The sequence below is a fragment of the Micromys minutus genome (assembly GCF_963924665.1).
Source record: "Micromys minutus genome assembly, chromosome: 24".
Taxonomy (NCBI): Eukaryota; Metazoa; Chordata; class Mammalia; order Rodentia; family Muridae; genus Micromys; species Micromys minutus.
Window position 1 is genome coordinate 46,822,707 of NC_137959.1, and position 18,100 is coordinate 46,840,806.

The 18,100-nt window shown below is 49.8% G+C and overlaps 1 protein-coding gene across 1 annotated transcript in view; it reads left to right on the forward strand.

Moving 5' to 3' along the window:
- Nucleotides 1–711: 711 nt before the first annotated feature.
- Nucleotides 712–18,100, forward strand: part of DISC1 (DISC1 scaffold protein) — a gene marked incomplete at its 5' end in the record, with an annotated part of 201,804 nt that continues 184,415 nt past the window's right edge. Inside the window, one exon of the mRNA XM_080936621.1 lies at nt 712–766. Within this exon, the coding sequence (XP_080792747.1) occupies nt 712–766 (55 nt within the window). The remainder of the gene's footprint in view (nt 767–18,100) is intronic.

Below are 18,100 nucleotides of genomic sequence, written 5' to 3' on the forward strand. Positions count from 1 at the left end.
CTCCTAGCAGTCACAGGTCCTCCCGTCCTGCAGAAACACCAAACTTCTTCCCAATGTCCCACTCCCCCCTCATGCGCCACCCACAGCCAGGCCTCCAGGCCTCCGGCTAACAACTCCACGCGGTTCAGTTTTGTAGGTTTATTTTGGCCTCCGTGTCTAGAGGCGAAGCTATGACCGGCCTGGCCCCTGACTGGCGCTTCCTGTAGCCACTGTCTTGTAGCAGGTGCTTTGCTGAAGCAGCCAAAGGGAAGGGATGGTGGAGGTGAGCCAGCTGCCAGGAACTTGGCACGGGCCGGCTTGTGTGCTCCTGGCCAGCCCGGGGCTGCCAGCGATTCTCAAGTCATTCTCAACAGCTGCTCCTCCCCCCACCCCAACCTGTCATCTGTCACTTGGCAGGAAGAAGTCCCTCTCTTGTCCACCCTGCCTTTTACTCCCAGGGTCTGGGAAGCGCCCAGTCTTTCGGTCCCTGGCCACCCTGTCCCATCACACTTCCTCTCCTTGGTTTCCTCCAAGTGAAAAGCAAAACTTTCTGCGCGCTGCGGTCTGGGAGCCGCGAGGGGCGGCGCGCGTGTGCGAGGGGCCGAGGCTGGAGAGGAAGCGGCGGTCCTGGGCAGGAGGAAGGAGCCAGCCCTCCGCTCGGCCCCCTGCCCGTTTCCCGCCGCCTCCGCGGCCTCCGCAGTCACCGCCGTCCGGGGCGCAGCCGGCCGCACGATGCTGGGCGGGGGTCCCCGGGGCGCTCTGATCTACAGTCCGAGCCACGATACAGGTAGGGCCCGGGGTCTGGAGAACGGCGAGCGCGGCCTGCTGAGATTTGGGCGCACCCTGGTACCTGGTACAGGGAAGGGAAACCGAGGCAGGGAGCTGGGCGTACAGGGTGAGGGCGGTCGCGTCTACGGCTGCCACTGCAGCTCCGGTCCAAGCGCGTCCCCGCCCTGGGAGCCTGGTGGCCGGGGGTACAGTCGGGCGGAGGGCGCGCCCGCACTCCTCAGCCGCCGGGTCCCGGGGACCCTGGTCCCGGGACTCCCTCGGGAGGCCGGTGTGGACCCTGCGGGGATGCAGGGCGAGGTTGGGAGAGATGTGAGAACTGCAGCTCGCACCTCCCTTGGGGCTGCTCGCCGCCCACTTCCGACTGTGGACTGTGACGCGCAGGGCAGCGCAGGGACCCACTCCATTTCCCCTGTCAGCATGGGCCACCTACTAACCGTGGTGAAGACATCGAGTTAAGTGGGTGGCCGCTTTTCAACAATGACGAAACCTCAGCAACTCACTGTCAGAAAACCTAGGAAATGAACGTGATGGCGCACGTCTCTGTTACTAACACGCGAGAGACCGGGAGAGGATTGTGGAGACTTTCTAACACAGGCTGCACTACAATAATGAGACTCTGTCTCAAAATCCAAAAATCAAAACAGAACAACGAAAAATAAAACAAGCATGGAGCGCTGCTCCAGACTGGGCTTTGCAGTTTGGGCGTGCCTGCTGAAGGAGGGAAGGCAAAGGACTTAGGTGCTTCTTTTAGCTCTTGGAGCCTCAGTTTACCCATCTATGAAAGGGACACTAATCACTAGCCTCCCTATCTCCTTAGCTAGTTTCTATAAAGACATTTTTGCAAATGGGAAACACAGGGTTAGTGGGTGGGTGTAGGCTAAGAGTCTCCTGCACCCATATTCTAAACTCGGGCATGTCTGTTTTTCAGTTTGTAAAATGGAGCTGATTTTCCTCCCTACTCCGTAGGATTTTTTTTTTTTTTGGGGGGGGGAGGGTAATGTGGTAGAAGGACATAAAATCCCTGGCCAAATGTCTGAAATACACAGTAAGCTCTCAAAAATCTCTTGGTTGCCTAGGTTAGCCTTAAACCCACTGCAAACCGTAGGCTAGCCTTCAACTTGCTAGCCTTGGTCTCCCGCACGCGGGGATGACAGGTGTGTTCCGCTGCGCACTGGTCCGGAAGTATGATTTGACCACGCAAGACCTACTGACTGCGTTCACAGGAATGCCAGTACGGGTTGCGTCTGAATTCCAGGATAGTTTAAAAGACATCTACCATCTGACATGGAGATCATTGAGGTGTGGCCCTGGGCGAGAACCTGCTTTTTGAGCTGCCTCTCCAAGCCTCCGTCTTCTCTTCTGTTCACAAGAAAGGATTGATGAGGTCCTCCTCAAACCTTCGAGGGGCTGGTGCTACCGTCCCCATCTTTGCTTGGATGCAGCAAGGGCTGGAGTTACCTGCCTGTGGCCCTGGTTGTTAAACAGGACCGAGGCTCAGAAACCAGGTTCGGGTTCAGTCGCTGGCTGAAGGGAAGCCATCAGGTGGAGCCCAGGCTGAGAGTGAACCTTTTCTAGTCAAAGGTAATTAATGCCTGATCTATTTCTGCCTCTTATACCTATTTTGTCATCTATCTATCTGTCTGTCTGTCCATCCGTCCGTCCGTCCGTCCATCCATCCATCCATCTATCATCTATCTATCTATCTATCATCTGTCTGTCTGTCTGTCTGTCTGTCTGTCTATCTATCATCTATCTATCTATCTATCATCTGTCTGTCTGTCTGTCTATCTATCTATCATCTATCTATCTATCTATCTATCTATCTATCTATCTATCTACCTATCCATCCATCCATCTATCATCTACCTGTATATCTCATATCTATCAATCTATCAATATCTATCTGTATATCTCCTATCTATCTATAATCTATCTACTAGCTATGAATCAATCTATCTATCTTTCATCTATCATCTATCTTTCTCTCACTATGAATCAATCAATCAATCTATCTATCTTTCATCTGTCATCTCTCTTTCTATCAGCTATGAATCAATCAATCATCTGTCTATCTATCTATCTATCTATCTATCATCTATCTATCTATCTATCATCTATCTATCTATCTACAGCCATCTCCTTACCTACCTACACGCAGTACTAGGCTTTGTGCAATGCTAGGCAGACAGGCCAGCACTTTAGCACACAGTCATACCTCTAACTGTCATTTTTCATAACTGTAGACCCTATATACTGTAATAAAAAATTACAGTAAATCGTAGAAAGAGCTTTGCTTCCCCCGATGTAATATTTTTTATTAATTATTTGGGAATTTCATACAAAGGCAGTGTAGCCCACCCCACTCACTTCCTATCCCCCCAGGGCCACCCTCCCATCCTGTGTCTCCCCAACTCCCAACAAACAGACACCACCAAGTTCAATCTGTGTTTCTCAGACACTCAGTGGAGCATGGCCAAACTCCCAGTGGCCAGCCCCTTAAAGAAAAGTGAACCCCCCCACCCCCTCCACATCCTGCAGAAAGAACTTTGGAAACACTTTAATTTCATCTTATTTTATAAGGTTCTATTTTGTGATATCTTCTTGCAGAAGAACAATGAATTATGACAAGTTTATCAAGTAAAATGGGCTTAAACTTTGAAAGAATGCATTATGAGATCTGATCTCAAAGTTTGGTCTAGTGGATGCTCGATTTTAATGTGTGAACTTGCTGGAGGGGCGACCGTAACCTGTAGGGAGGAGATTTTCAGTCAGATGGTCACTTTGCAGGGCTGAGAGTCCTAGGATAGGCTGAAGGGACCTCAGTGCTACCCAAGATGAAGGGAGGGGTTTCAGAGAGGAGAGCCCAGGCGGAGGCTCTGTTACATAATGAATCCCTAGTTCCTCTGAACTAGATATAGTTCAACCAGAGCACATTGAAACCATGGCTCAGCAGAGCAGACAGGCTGAGGCCCCTCTCCCTGTAGCCTGCATCCGTGTTGTGTTCATAACTCATGTATGTCTCAAAGACGGGGGGATATTTATGTAGGAAAAAGCCAACTTCCGGTGCTCATGAAAACATCTTCATTAAAAATAATTGTTATTAATTAAGATAATTGTTAATGCGTGCATAGGCATGTATATATTCATATATATGTATATATATTCACATGTCCAAGGAATAGGAGAAGGCACCAGATCGCATGGGACTTGTAGGGTGTTGAAAGCCATCTTGTATGGGTGCTGGGAACTGAATTCAGGTCCCCTGGAAGATCAGCACGTTTTCTTAACTACTGAGGCACCTTTGCAGCCCCTAAAAACAATCTTAACATTCTTAATGAAGAAGGGATAGGGGTTCAGTTGTGTCAGGATTTGTGGTTTCAACTTGGCATTAGACCTTTAGAACAGAGAACTAATGGTAACATTGGCATTAGAAAGTCTGAATAGGGCTGGAGAGATGGCTCAGCGGTTAGGAGCACTGACTGCTCTTCCAGAGGTCCTGAGTTCAATTCCCAGCAACCACATGGTGGCTCACAACCATCTGTAATGGGATCTGGTGCCCTCTTCTGTTGTGTCTGAGGACAGCCACAGTATACATTCATAAAATAAATCAAATTTTAAGGGGGGGAGGTGTTGGGAGTAGCCATGTTAGTGTAGAGAGCGAGATTGGGGCATTTGGCAAGAATTATAGTCTTTCTTTCATAATAATGATGATAATCGATATTGTATGTCCTGTTCCCATGCCACCTTGCCTGAGCCCATGTCACCCACACATCTTGAGCAGCCACCTGGGTTGGGAATGGTCCTCTCCTGGCATGGCTGGACCGCCTATGGAGGTCATGTGTCCCTTAGCATCCTTTAGTAAGTATGGCTGTCAGCTCTGGGGAGTCCTCTGCTGTCTGGGTTTAACTCTGATGGCACCGTGGGGACAGCCTCTGCGCACCTTTCTAACCCTGATGCTTTAGCCATTCAGAATGCAATCCTCTTTCAGTCAGGGCCCCCAGCTGCTGTGGGAGGCACATCTATGGCTCTCAGCTTTCTCAGGAAGCAGAGGAGGGCAGGGCAGGGAAGCGGGGCCGCCTATGGATGAGATATTGGTATTTGGCTTCGGGAGGTGGTCAGGGGCCACTAGAGTCTCTCTTCCTCTCACTGTCTTCTCCTTTGGTGACTTGCCTTTTGCCATAGCTCAGGAAATGGACATGGCCTCCTCCAAGCTTTGGGGTCCCTGTTCATGGACAGTAGTAACCAGAAATCTCCAGCTCACTGAACAGAGCTTTCAACTGTTGAGGTGAGATATAGCCCAGTTGGTTAAGTGCTTACTGTATTTGCATAAAGCCCTTTGTTTGATTCCTCAGAAGGTATGTGAACTCCAGCACTGGTGTGGCAGCTACTCGAGGGTCCCTGGTGCTCGCCAGGCCGCTTAGATGAACCACTGAGGTCCCTGTTCAGTGGGTCCCTGTCTCAGAAAACAAGGTGTAACATGATTGTCACATGGTGTCAACTACTTGCCTTGCACACACATGCATGAACATTTGCACACCCCCACACATACATACACACAAGACACATACATACACATGCATACACACACATACTCCATGAATTTAAGTTTCTAGTGTCCTGGCAGGTAAGCCTACAATGTCTTCATTTAACAAGTACGGCCACAGATAAAACTGTGTGTGCGTGTATGTGTGTGTGTGTGTGTGTATGTGTGTGTGTGTAAGACAAACAGTGAGTGAGACCATTTTTCTATGTAAGTAAGCCTGCTCTTGAACTCACAATCTTTCTGACTCAGTCTCCCGGGTGTCACAGTACCGAGTGAGTGCAGGTGTACCCCACTGTACCCCACATTAAGACCTATGTGTCTAGAAGTCTGATTAGGGCAAGGAGCAGCAGCCATGCTGCGGATATTAAATGCATTAGTGATTGATTCCTTGTCAATATCGCACTAAGGAAAGAAGTAGAAGTACTCGCCCTCAGCCAAGACTGAGTCCAGACTCAAATTCTCGTCTGCATGTTCCCTGTAGCTTTGTCTCTGTCTGTCTATAAGTCTGAATTTGTGCCGGACTGGAGGCCATCTTAGGAATCTGTCTTCTCTGTCTGTCTGTCTCTGTCTCTGTCTCTGTTTCTCTGTCTCCCCTTCTATGTCTCCCTGTCTCTCCCTGTTTATGTCTGACTCTCTCTCTCCGTGTCTCTGTTTCTGTCTCTCTTTCTATCTCTGTCTCTGTGTTTGTCTCTCTTTCTGTTTATTTATAGCTCTCTCTCTCCCTCTATTCCTTCCTCCCACCCCTCTCTCCGTGTGTCTGTCCTGTGTATGTGTATTCCTAACAAAGGACTTTGCTGTGTCTCTATTGAACAGCACAGAAAGCATTGCGTGGGGACTGGATAGCAGGCTTTACAGAAATCTTTATGTATTTCAAGGATTAAGTCATTGGCTCCACCTGATCCCAACTGACTCCCAGAACAAACTTCGAGAGCATCGCTGTTTATTGATCAATGTCCATAAGCGTGTGTCTGTTTTAGAAGACGGCTTTCAACTTCTGTATTTGCTGCTTTCAGCAAGCGATACTCGGCCATTATCTGGGTCATGGGCCAGGAAGAGCACATGATTTAAGATTATAGCTACACACTCGCTTAGGTTGTAAAAGTTGATTACATGGGAAATTCAAGGCAAGTAAGGCTGGTTGCGAAGTTGTTCTCCTAAAAGCAGATAAAACAATCAGGTTGAGTACGCTGGAGGGAGCAGTCTGAAGTTTTCAGAGACTTCAGGGTGTGTAACTAATTTCAGCTGTGGGTCCATCAGAGATTTGCCAGCCTCTGCCTCCCGAGGTCCGGGATTAAAGGCGTACACCACCACTGCTCAGCAAGACGTAGGTTCTTAATTTCTACTTTGGTTACAGTTCATCAACTGAAGAAGCTGGGTGTGGTTGCTCATATCAGTCGTCCTAGCACTTGGAAGGCTGAGGCAGGAGGATTGTGAGTTCAAGGCCAACCTGGGCTATAGAATGGGATCTTGTCTCAAAACCCAAACTGTGGCCAAACCAAAGGATGTCTCTGTTCATTCATTGACGTAACGTTCACTGAGCATCTACTTGATTCTGAATAGATTTAGACTCACCGATCGGAAGACATCGGCTTTCTTTGCAGCTTCATTTAGAGCATTGGTTCTCAACCTGTGGGTTGGGACCCCTTTGAGGGCTGAATGAGCCTTTCACAGGGGTGGCCTAAGACCATCAGAAAACACAGATGTTTGTGTTATCATTCCTAATGCGTAGCAAAATTACAGTAGTGAAGTAGCAGAAAAATAGCTTTCTGGTTGGGGGTCACCACAATGTAAGGAACCACAGTGCTCGGATGGCTGAGAAGCACTGTGCTAGAGGAACACTTGCTGGTGGTTGTTTGCTCATGGAATGGGCTAGCTCAAAAGACTGTGAGCGTATTAGCTGCCTTGGGGGAGTGTGACTGAAGGTCTATCCTGGGGAAGAGGCTGTGTGAGATGATTCTTGGGACCTTCCCCGGCCCCTGTGATTGATGTCCTGGTTTGAGCTGCTGTGAGCATTTCCTGTCTCCTTGCTCATACTCTGCTTCTCTTCCCAGTGGTCCCACTCTGGAAGGCAGAGCATCAGCTCTAGGGAGTGTAGCATCTGGGACTGATATTCATCATGAGCAGGCGACACATGTGTGAGCATCAGAGTGCAGGCTTGTGGATGGGTGGCTTTGTGGCGTGTGTGATTGCTTCTGGAGGCCGGAGGGTGAGATTTCCATAGAGCAATGAGCAAACTGTGTCCTGATTGTGGGACCGGAGTTGAAATTTTATTCTCTGGCACTTGGATCTAACTGTTCCCTTTCACACTTGTTACTCTCCTGACTTGTGAACGGATGGATAGGACAATGGGCAGAGTCAATCCAGGGACGTGTGTGTGCATGTGTGTGTGCATGTGTGTGCTGCAGGAGCTCCTGGGGAATGCTGGCTTTTGTTTAACTACCAGAGCATGGGGAAACAGTGTTTCCTTTGGACGTTACAGAGCATCCAGTGGCAACAGTTCCGTGAAGAATTCTTGGCCAGTGCTATTATCTCAGTGTTGCAAGTCAGGATCAGTGGGTGATGGGTTCGGTTGATCACACACACCAAGGGCTTCCAGTGCAGCCTGCACCGGCCTTGGGGAGATCCCAGGACCAGCAGAGCTTTGGGCTTCTCCTTGTTTAATTTTGGTTTGGACTTGGTGTAGCTTTCATCTCTGCGCAGCAGCCCTCAGCTAGGATACTTACTGGGTTTGGTTCCTCCGTGTGACTGACAAAACGTTCTTGCAGGTACAACTTTATACCTACAGAGGGCGCCCTGACCCTAAAGAAGGCTCTTTCCGGCCTTTAACAGATGGGAAGGGAGCGCATGTGAAGGTACTTAATAAAACCATTACTAAACGGCTCCCAGCCCAACCCTGGGACCAAGGCGCACCGCCTTTGCCTTCCCGCAGAACCCCACAGGCTCTTGGGTAAATTTTTGGAGCTGTTGCTTGTGAACCGTTACCACTTGTGTGACACAGGCCACGGGACAGCCTACTTGGCCCCATGCTCAGGGTGTTCCTTCCGCATTGTCAAAGGCCTCTCAGTGCAGAAAAGGCCAGCTTGCTTCCTGGAACCCCACAGGAGCCAGAGTCAAAGGGCTTCTTGTTTCAGCCACAGAAAACCCACAGGAAATGCCGGATTCGGAGCAGCTAGGCTCTCATTGTCCCTTCAGACTGAGCCATATTCGACCCCCCACCCTCCTTTGAATGAGGCAGCAACTAGAACACAAACAAACTGAACAGTAGCATTTCAGGCGGGGCGAGAACTTTCTGTCCAAGGAAAGGAAAGAGCCCCAGCTGGTGCTCCCAGGGAGGACTATACCATTTATACAGCTGGCCTCATAGTAGGCACTTTACCAAGACTATCGAGGAGAGACGACTAGATTCCAAGTCTCCACAAGCCCCTGCCACTCACTAGCTGTGTGGGCGGGGATGAGCCATTTGATTCTAATCTCTGTCTGTGTGCCACGCATGGCGTGCGTGCGTCCCCAAACTGTCACGGGGATGACAGTAGACAATGTAAGACAACGTCGCATAGTAAAGGTGGGCTGCACCCTGGGACTAGGCCAGTGAGTTCCACGTGATGGGGCAAATGGCCCCAGCGACTGATATTGTAATTTCTCAGCCCAGAGATGTCCTCTTCTGAGGGGTAGCTTTTGGAGTTTTGGCTGATGGTCCCTATGTGGCAGCAGGGATGTATCGACATAGGGAGATCACGTTGCTAGCTTAGCTGGCAGAACCTCTTGGAGGACGTGTCCGGTGAGCTCACCGTGCTCCAGGATGGACTACTGCATTTACACCTCTGCCATCTGACTGCAGACCTTGGCATGCCTGTGGTGACGCCACAGGCACCGAACAGAAAAATATCTGTGGTGGTTAATATTGATTGTCGACCTGGTGGTATCTAGAGTCACTGAAGAGTCAAGCCTACAGACTTTTTTTTTTTTTAAGGTTTGGAAGTTGTGGGATGGCCTTACCTGTGACCAGTGCCGTTCCACGGGCTGGGGCTGCAGGCTGCACAGGTAGGAGACAGGGTACTGAGTGCCAGAGTTCATTTCTCTCTCAGCCTCCTGCCTGTGGATGCCATGTGACCAGATACTCAAGCTCCTGTCATGGTTACTTGCCTGTTTTGGTGTGCTGTGCCTGTCCTGGTCGACTTATCTGTCACCTGAGAAGGGAGTCTCAATTGAGGGATTGCCTAACTCAGATTGGCTCATGGTGTGCCTGTGAAGGATTAACATGAAACACGCTCATTAACTGATGTAGGTGGTCCCAGTCTACTGTGGGTGGCACCATTCCCTAGACAGATGGTCTGGATTGTAGAAGAAAGTTAAGCATGAGCCTGTGAGCCAGCCAGCAAGCAGTCACCTTCTGCCATGATTTCTGCATCAAGTTTTTGTTTGAGTTTCTGCCCTGACTTCCCTCAGTGATAATCTGGGGAATAAACCCTTTCTTTCCCTCTAGTCAGGATTTAAGATTTATTTATTTATTATGTACGCAGCATTCTTCCTGCATGTACACCTGCAGGCCAGAAGAGGGCACCAGATCTCATTACAGATGGTTGCTGGGAATTGAACTCGGGACCTTTGGAAGAACAGCCAATGCTCTTAACCTCTGAGCCATACCCCCGCCCCCATCTCCTAAAGATAGTTTCAGGAGCCAGAACAATGGTTCGCCATGGCTGGTTGTGTCCAGAGCCCTGGAATCTGTGAATAGGCTCCCCCTACATGGCTTGGAGGAGCTTGAAGGGTAGATGTTAAATCTAAAAACTATCAATTTTGGACGTGTCTCAGATCACCTGGGTTGACTAAGATAATTGTGGATGTTTCCAATGGAAAGAAGAAGGCAAGAATAAAGGTCAGGGGTTTGAAGGTGCTAAACTGGGTTTTGAAGATGAAGGGAACTTACCACAGAGATCCCAAAGGCAAGTAGATGATCTCCAGAGGCTTCTAGCAGGAGACTTGCTCCTTCAAACCCTGGGCCAGAATACACTCGCCTTCTCTTAGGTTTTGTCTTGTGAGGCTTTTGGTCACAACAATGGGAAAGGCTGCCTAACTTCACCAGAGGTCACTCAGAGCCATCTCCCCCAGGCTTCTCTGTCAATTGCAGGCTAATCCAGCCAAGCCTTCCTGCAGAAGCCCTTTCTTCTGCGAAGGAAATGGCCAGGTCTCTGGGAGCGAGTCTGTCTGGGGAGCTCTAACCCCCACCAGGTTCCCCAGGTGGCTGGGTGGCAGAAGAATGCCATTCTTGATCCCCAAGGAAGTTTACAGATTGCCACCCCCCCAGGGACACCAGGGGGCTTCCGCTAGTGGCACATCTCCCTTGAGCTCCAAATGGAGACAAAGACCTGTCACTTTCTAGAGAGGAGACAACCTTGTGTAGGTGAGTAGCTGCAGACCCTGCCTCCCTTGTCTGAGTACCAGGTCTCCTTAGAGCAAAGCAAGATCCGCCTTATGTTTCGGTACTAACATGAAACCTTCTCTTAGCTTGGTCCAGGTTATCACTGTCCATAACCCCCGAGCTTTTTATACCCAGGACAATGAGTCACTCTCAGGTCTTACAAAATATCTGCCATCTTGTGTCATGTGACTTTTGCTGGAAGGAAGACAACAAAAACCTGCACTCCATGAATCTCTCCAGGGAAATATTTAAGGCCGGGGCTAATAAGGAGAGGCAGATGGAATGCTAAGGGAACGCTGGCAAATTCTAGAGCTAATCTGATTAAAGGACATGGAATCTTTTTCCCTAGCGCCTAAATAAAACGTGACAGCCAGTGTCAGCCGAGAGGCCTTCAGTTGGCTTTTGGGCTTGTTCCTTGGTTTTGCGTGTTTTTTTAAAAAATTATTTATTTATTTTTAGCAACTGCCAGCATGCTGCAGAGGGAAGCAAGAGAAGCAAGAGAGCTAGGAAGGGGTCGCCCATCCTCTGACAGTTAAGGCTGAGGCAGACGTGTGGCTCAAGTAGAAGGGAGAGGGTTGTTCTCACTCGCTGCCTGAGGAGGTCTGTGATGGGAGTCTAGGATGGGAGGATGTGGCCACAGAGAAGTCTCAGGAAGACATTCCTCTTTCACCCTAAGAATAGATTCCTTGAGGTGGGTTGGTACACAACACTGTGGGTGGTTGTCAAGATTGCTCAGTGGGTAGCGCACCTGCCACACTTAATGTACAAGTGTGAAGTGTGAAGCTGCGGCTCTTACGTCATCACACCCACGCCCCAGTTCCCGGGAGATGGAGACAGAGGATCCCCAGGGAAAGCTGGGTGGACAGACTAGGTAGCTAAGGGGTCAGAAGCCAGTCTCTGTCATGGTGGCTCCTGTTGGTCAGTGGAGTGGGTACTATCTTCCATCAGGGGGTGGAGAGATGGGAGTTGGGGGTCTGAGGAGATAGAAGCAGCCCAGAAACACAGAGAGGCAGGTGCCTGGGAGGTCTGGACAGGAGCAACAGGAGAGGCAGAGCACCAGGCTCCCAGATACCTTCTGTCTCTGCACAGAATACAAGCTGTGAGCGAAGCGAAGGTAAGATGTCCTCACGGGAGGCAACGGAGAAGGCTCAGGTTGGAAGGTCGGCCACATGTCGTTGAGGTTTGCCTCTGCCCCTGGCACCTTCTCATGACTGAAATAGTCCCATGGTCTAAAGAGAAAAGTTATATATATGTAAGGCTGTGCTGGTCCAGGGAAGCCAGCCTCACAAAGTGAAGTATCAGGTGTCTTTCCTTAGGCCTTCCATGTTCTCACTGACGTTGGATAATGTCATCTGCTCCCTACCACATGCCTTTTATGGTCGATGCCGGTCTTGTCCCGTCTTTGACCATGATGACCTTGGGTCACTGTCTTGTGTTAGGATCTTCATATCTGCAAGAGCCATGAAGAAGCCTAAGGTTGTTGTATAATCCAAAGGTAAAGAAGTCTTAGTGGCCAGCCCTGTGCAAGCCACGTAGACACTGTCGACCAGGACAGCTAAGGACTAAGCTTGGTTCTCCCCACGATATCTTTATAATGAAGATCACCTCTGAGCCCCAAAGGTATGGGGTGTTGTCCCACCTCACCAGCAAGCAAATGATCACTTCTGTGGCAAATATCAACTCCAGGGCTGAGCCAATGTAGTTTAGTTTTGTTTTTTGAAACAGATTTTCAGTCTGCAGCCCGGGTGACTTGGGACTTCTTATGATGGAGCTGAGGCTGACCTCAAGCTTGTGGTGATCCTCCTGCCTCAGCCTCTCAAGTGCTGAGATTATAAGCACAAGTTATTCAGTTTCAACTTTATCTCTGACCCTGCCTACCTGGACATGGTATCAGATCCACAGGCTGAGGCTCTGTCCCCAACACTGTGTCCTCTGATGCCAGTTGCTGCTACTGTATCTGTGGGCTGACTAAACATCTAAATTGGGACTACTCGACCCCCTCATTGGGGCTGACTCGTTTGCATCAGTAGCTCACAGAATTCTGGGAGACATCGCTTACTTTACTCATTGGCAGGACACAGGACGCCCTGGGTGAGAGGTGTGGGGACTGTGAACTTTTCTTGCTCTCTCTGAGGGCCACCGTCTAGGAACTGCAGTGTCCAGCTGTCCTTTAGGGCCTTTACAGGGACTTCATTTCACAAAATGGCTGAAGCATGCACCTTGCATAGCAGTGAAGGAGTGGGGGTTGGGGAGGTAGCTCACTGGGTAAAGCACTTGCTGCGTTAGTGTGGGGACCACAGTTCAGTTCCCCAGAATCCACCTAAATTCTGGTATGTGTGATGTAATCCTGAAATCCCTGCATTATCGAGGCAGAGATGGGGGTCCCAGGACAAGCTGGCCACCTAGACCAGCTGAGGTTAGGCAAAGCTTCAGTGAGGGATTCTGCCCCAATATATAAGGTGACAAGCCATAGAAAGCACTTGTCATCGGCCTCAAGAGTACAGATGCATGTGCACACACATATGTACTCACAGATATCACACATACATCACACACATGTGCTTACATACCTCACACACAGACTCATAAACACCACATACATGTGCAAACACACGTGCTGACATACATCATACACATGTGCTTACATACATTATACACAGACTCATAAACATCACACACATGTGCATATACACACTACATGTGCTTAAACACACTACATACATGTGCTCACACACATCACACACATGCTTACACATGTCACAGAGAATCACAGACTCATGTACACACGTGCTTACACACATCACACATGTGTGCTCAGACATCACATACATGCTCACACATGTCACACATATCACACACATGTCATACACAGAGACTTATACAACACACATGTGTATGCACACACACATGTGTGATCATGTGCAACAAGTCAAACCAGTGCTCACAGACTGGCTAGGACACTCAGTGAGGCTCTCTGCCAGGCTCTTCCTGACTTCTTTGTGCAGTTTTCTTTTCTTCCTTCCTTCCTTTTTGAGTTTGGGGCAGGACCTTTCTGAAAGGAGGGCCTTGTGATCTACAACCAGGCGAGACAGGTCAGAGAATCTCTTTATAGCCGACTCTGTGACACAGGGAGGGGAAGGTTATATGTATTTTTAGTTCTCATGACCCACCTTGAGGAGAAGAACTTCCAGCTTTGATGACCTGCCTCAGAGAGATGAAGGGGCAGGTAAAATGGGGGGAGGGAGGTGTTGGGGAGAGTCTGCTCTCTCAGGCCGCTGAAGCCCCAAGTGCCCTGTGGCGGCGACATACCCTTTTACTCTGAAGCTATTTCCAGCCCACGTCAGGAGTGCAGGATGAGAGAAAGAGTCTCTGACTTTCTTCTTCTTTTGTTAAAGTCACTTAGGAGATGGCGAGGGCTACGGGAGTTAGGAGCCAGGGCCGTGAGCCAGAGTCGTGTGGATCAAGATGTCTGTGTTGGAAGCTGTTTTGAGTTTTGCTCTGTGAACCTGGAACGTCTGAGTCTCCATTGGCTCCCACTGGATCAGCTTACACCCGGGGTTGGAGCTGTGTCACTCAGTTTTCCTGGTTGTGCTAAAATACCAACAAAAGCAATTTAAGGAAGGCAGGCACATGTCACTGTGCTCAGCCCACCCTCAATGTGTGTGTGTGTGACTTTGTCTATGTGTGCGTCTGTGTATCTCTGTGTGTATGTGTGTGATTGTGCCTGTATGTCTGTGTGTGTGTCCGGTTTTGTGTGTATGTGTGATTTTCTGTGTGTGTGTTTCTCTGTGTGTATCTGTGTGGTTTTTGTGTGTCTCTGTGTGTGCTTGTGTATGTGTCTCTGTGTGTATGTGTGTGTCTCTGTGTGTATGTATGTGTCTCTGTGTGTATGTATGTGTGTGTGTCTGTCTCTGTGTGTATGTATGTGTGTGTATGTCTCTGTGTGTATGTGTGTGTGTATAGGTGTGTCTGTCTCTGTGTGTATGTGTGTGTGTGTGTATGTCTGTGTGTATGTGTGTATGTATGTATGTATATATGTGTATGTCTCTGTGTGTATGTATGTGTGTGTATGTCTCTGTGTGTATGTATGTGTGTGTATGTCTCTGTGTGTATGTATGTGTGTGTGTAGGTGTGTCTCTGTGTGTATGTATGTGTGTGTATGTCTCTGTGTGTATGTATGTATGTGTATGTGTGTGTATGTGTGTGTCTCTGTGTGTATGTGTGTGTGTCTGTCTCTGTATGTATGTATGTATGTGTATATGTGTGTGTATGTGTGTTTCTTTGTGTGTATGTGTGTGTCTGTGTGTGTATGTGTATGTGTATGTATGTATGTGTATATGTGTGTGTCTCTGTGTGTATGTGTGTGTTAGGGATCTGAACTTGTGCTTGTGCTGCGCACACTTTATTGGCTTAGCCATCTCCCAGTTTCTGTTTGTTTCTTTTGCAACAGGGCTTTATTCTGTAGCCCAGGCTGGCCTGGGACTCACTGAAAACCTCCTACCTCAGTTTCCCACGTGCTGAGATTGCAGTTATGCACGCCCCACTCCCAGCTGCCTCCATTTCTCCTGTTGAAGTGAGCATGCCTGCCAGTTCTTGGTCTCGGCCTCAGTTTCTCAGCACCTGCCAAGTGTAAGTCCGTGGTCGTGGCTGGGACAGTTCTGCTCATGGTGGATTATGCTTTGTTTGTTACCAGAGAACTGGAGAGTCCCTTTGGTCCCTGGTCACATGGGTAGAGAGCAGAGGAGAGAGGAAGGATGCTCTAACGGAAGGACAATGACAACCCGCACTTTGGGAGAGCAAACGAGACAAAGAACAACCTGTCCCAGTCTTGGGCTGCTGTGGCTTTCTTTGCAGTGGACATGAAAACCATGCCCTGCCCAGGTTGACAGAAGCTTTGGGTGCAAGTCCTGCACCCTGCCTTCCCTAGCCAATCAAGGAAGAGTAAGTCACCACATTTCCTTAGGGCCGAGGCGGTAGGCTGCCAGCTGCACTTGCTGCAATTCATTGCTAGGCTCACAGGCTCAGCCCGGCTGTCCTCCGGTTTGTTTTAGCCGAGCACTTTGAGGCTTAGTTTGTGGAGAGGGCGGTGTTAGATGTTCTAAGTGGCCTCTGTGAGAACTCACCTCACCTCCTCTCCTAGCCCCCAGCTCGGTGTCTACCGGCACACGACCTTGTTTGGGGCCATGGACTCATTTGAAGTGGTGGTTTCCCTCCTTATCTTTTTACTTCTTGGGCTTCAGTGTCTCCTAAATTGAGCCACCACGCTCCCTCTCTACCCAAGGATCACTTTCTTTAATAGAGACGATGGCTGAGAATTCAAGCTGGCTGACTCTGCCCTGCCTCCCCTACGGTCTAATCTTATTGACCTAGATAAAGGGCTGTCTGTCTGTCTGTCTGTGTTTACCCTGGTCAGTCCTCTGCCCATCTGTTTTAAGCACAGCCTTTGCTGGCCTTAGACACTTTCTGGGGAGAATCATCTCCTGGCCGTTCACGGTCTAGATGTTCCTCTGTGGTCCCTGTGGTAGCCATGGCCTCATCGCCCTGCCAGGCTCACAAGAGGCATCTTAAGGGAGGGAGGTTCTATTTTGGCTCACGGTCATAGAGTTCCGTCTAAGCTGTCAGGAAGGGGTGGCCAGGCAGGGGAGCAGCTCTCGGAGGTGGCTGCAGGAGCAGGAAGCCATATGCTCACATCTAAGCAGATCAGGAAGAGAGGGGGATGCCCTGCTCAGCTCAGTTTTGCTCCTTAGCCTTTCTGTTCAGTCCAGGCTCCCAGCCCATGAGCTGCAGCTGCTGCTGTTCCCATTCACACTGAGCCGTCGTCCCCCAGTCAGTCCTCCCAGGGAACACTCATGGACGTCTAAGGCATTGCTTCATGAGCACCACAGGCATTCCTTAATCCAGTTGATGTGAGGATTAGCTGTCACCCTGAGTGAGGGCCCTGTGTGTCCACACATGTGAACCTGAGTCTCTTCCAGTCGGGATGTGTGTCATAACCTGCAATTTCAGCCTCCGGTCATGTTGGCTGTGCTGTCCTGGCAGGCGAGAAACACACATCTGATGCCCTTGACCTGGGAGGGCTGCCCGCCATGGGGGGGGGGGCAGCCTGTTGGGAGCCTCTGCTCGAAACCCAATGGGCTTGAGTCCACTTTCAAGTTCCGCGCAGAGGAGCTTACACATTCAGACCCCGCTGCTGACCTTCTCTCCCTCTCTGTTTCTGCCTCTGCACCTCATCCCTTTCTCATGTTTAGGTGAGACAGACAGACAGACAGACAGCCCTTTATCTAGTTCAATAAGAAGCAATGCACCATGGACCATCAGGAAACAAAAGGGTTGACTAGTGCTCCTGCCTAAGATTGCTATTTCTCTTTCTCTCCCTCACTTTTACTGCTATTTCCCCTCCCTCTCCCCTTATCTCCTCCTCTGTCTCATGATGTAATGATCCAGGCCTGCTCCAAACTCACAGTCCTCTGCCTCAGTCCGTGGCACAGCTGTGATTACAGGTTCGTGCCACACCCGTGTGTCAGGGTTTTCTAGTTTGTGGTGGTCTGCTTGCTCCGAGAGTCTGGGATCGTCTATGTGCTCAGTGACAGCTTCATTTAGCAGCTCTCGAGGAGCATCTGAGAACCCGCGGATGTTAGAATAGACCACGCAGACACCTCAGCAGTCCAGGGCCAGCTACGGGAGACAATACCGACCCCAGACTCCTTATGTCCTAGAACATAGACTGCTGCGTGCAGCACAGACTTGATCAGTTGACTTTCCTTCCAGTGTCCAGCCAGCTGTGGCTCTGGACGACGTCAGAGCTTCCACAGGCAGGATCTTGATTTAAAGCTGGGAGAGCCGTGGCATTCACTGCATTAGGTTTGGAGGAGGGTCAAGAGCCATGTGTTAAGAGTGTTAGACCTTGTTTGGTGCTTAATAAGTGAGTGATTTAGACATAGATCTCTACATAGGTTGGAGCCACCAGGCTTTGGCGTTCCTCCCCCAATCATAACTGTGTATCATGAAGCCTTATGCGTGGTGACTGGAACTGAGGGAGCCGAGTATGCGGGTGGAGACTGGCTTGTTTCTCTGACAATATTTTCTCCAGAAGCCTTTGGGCTGTCCCTCTTAGGCAGGCACACCAGTGGAACTCCTCATGTCCGCAGTGTTTGGCGGTTTTAGTGTGTTTCCCTTGTACTGTCCCTTCTGAACAGGAAGACAAGCTGAGGCATGCGGAAATGTGTAGTATTCCTCGAGCCTGGTACCAGGCTGGGTGTGGCTTGCGCCTGTGGCCTGAGACCTCACTGGAGACTTTCGCTCCACAGAGGTTGCATCCCGGTGCTGAGCCCTGCGAGGGAAGCAGTGAGCTCGCCTCCGATGAAGAGCAC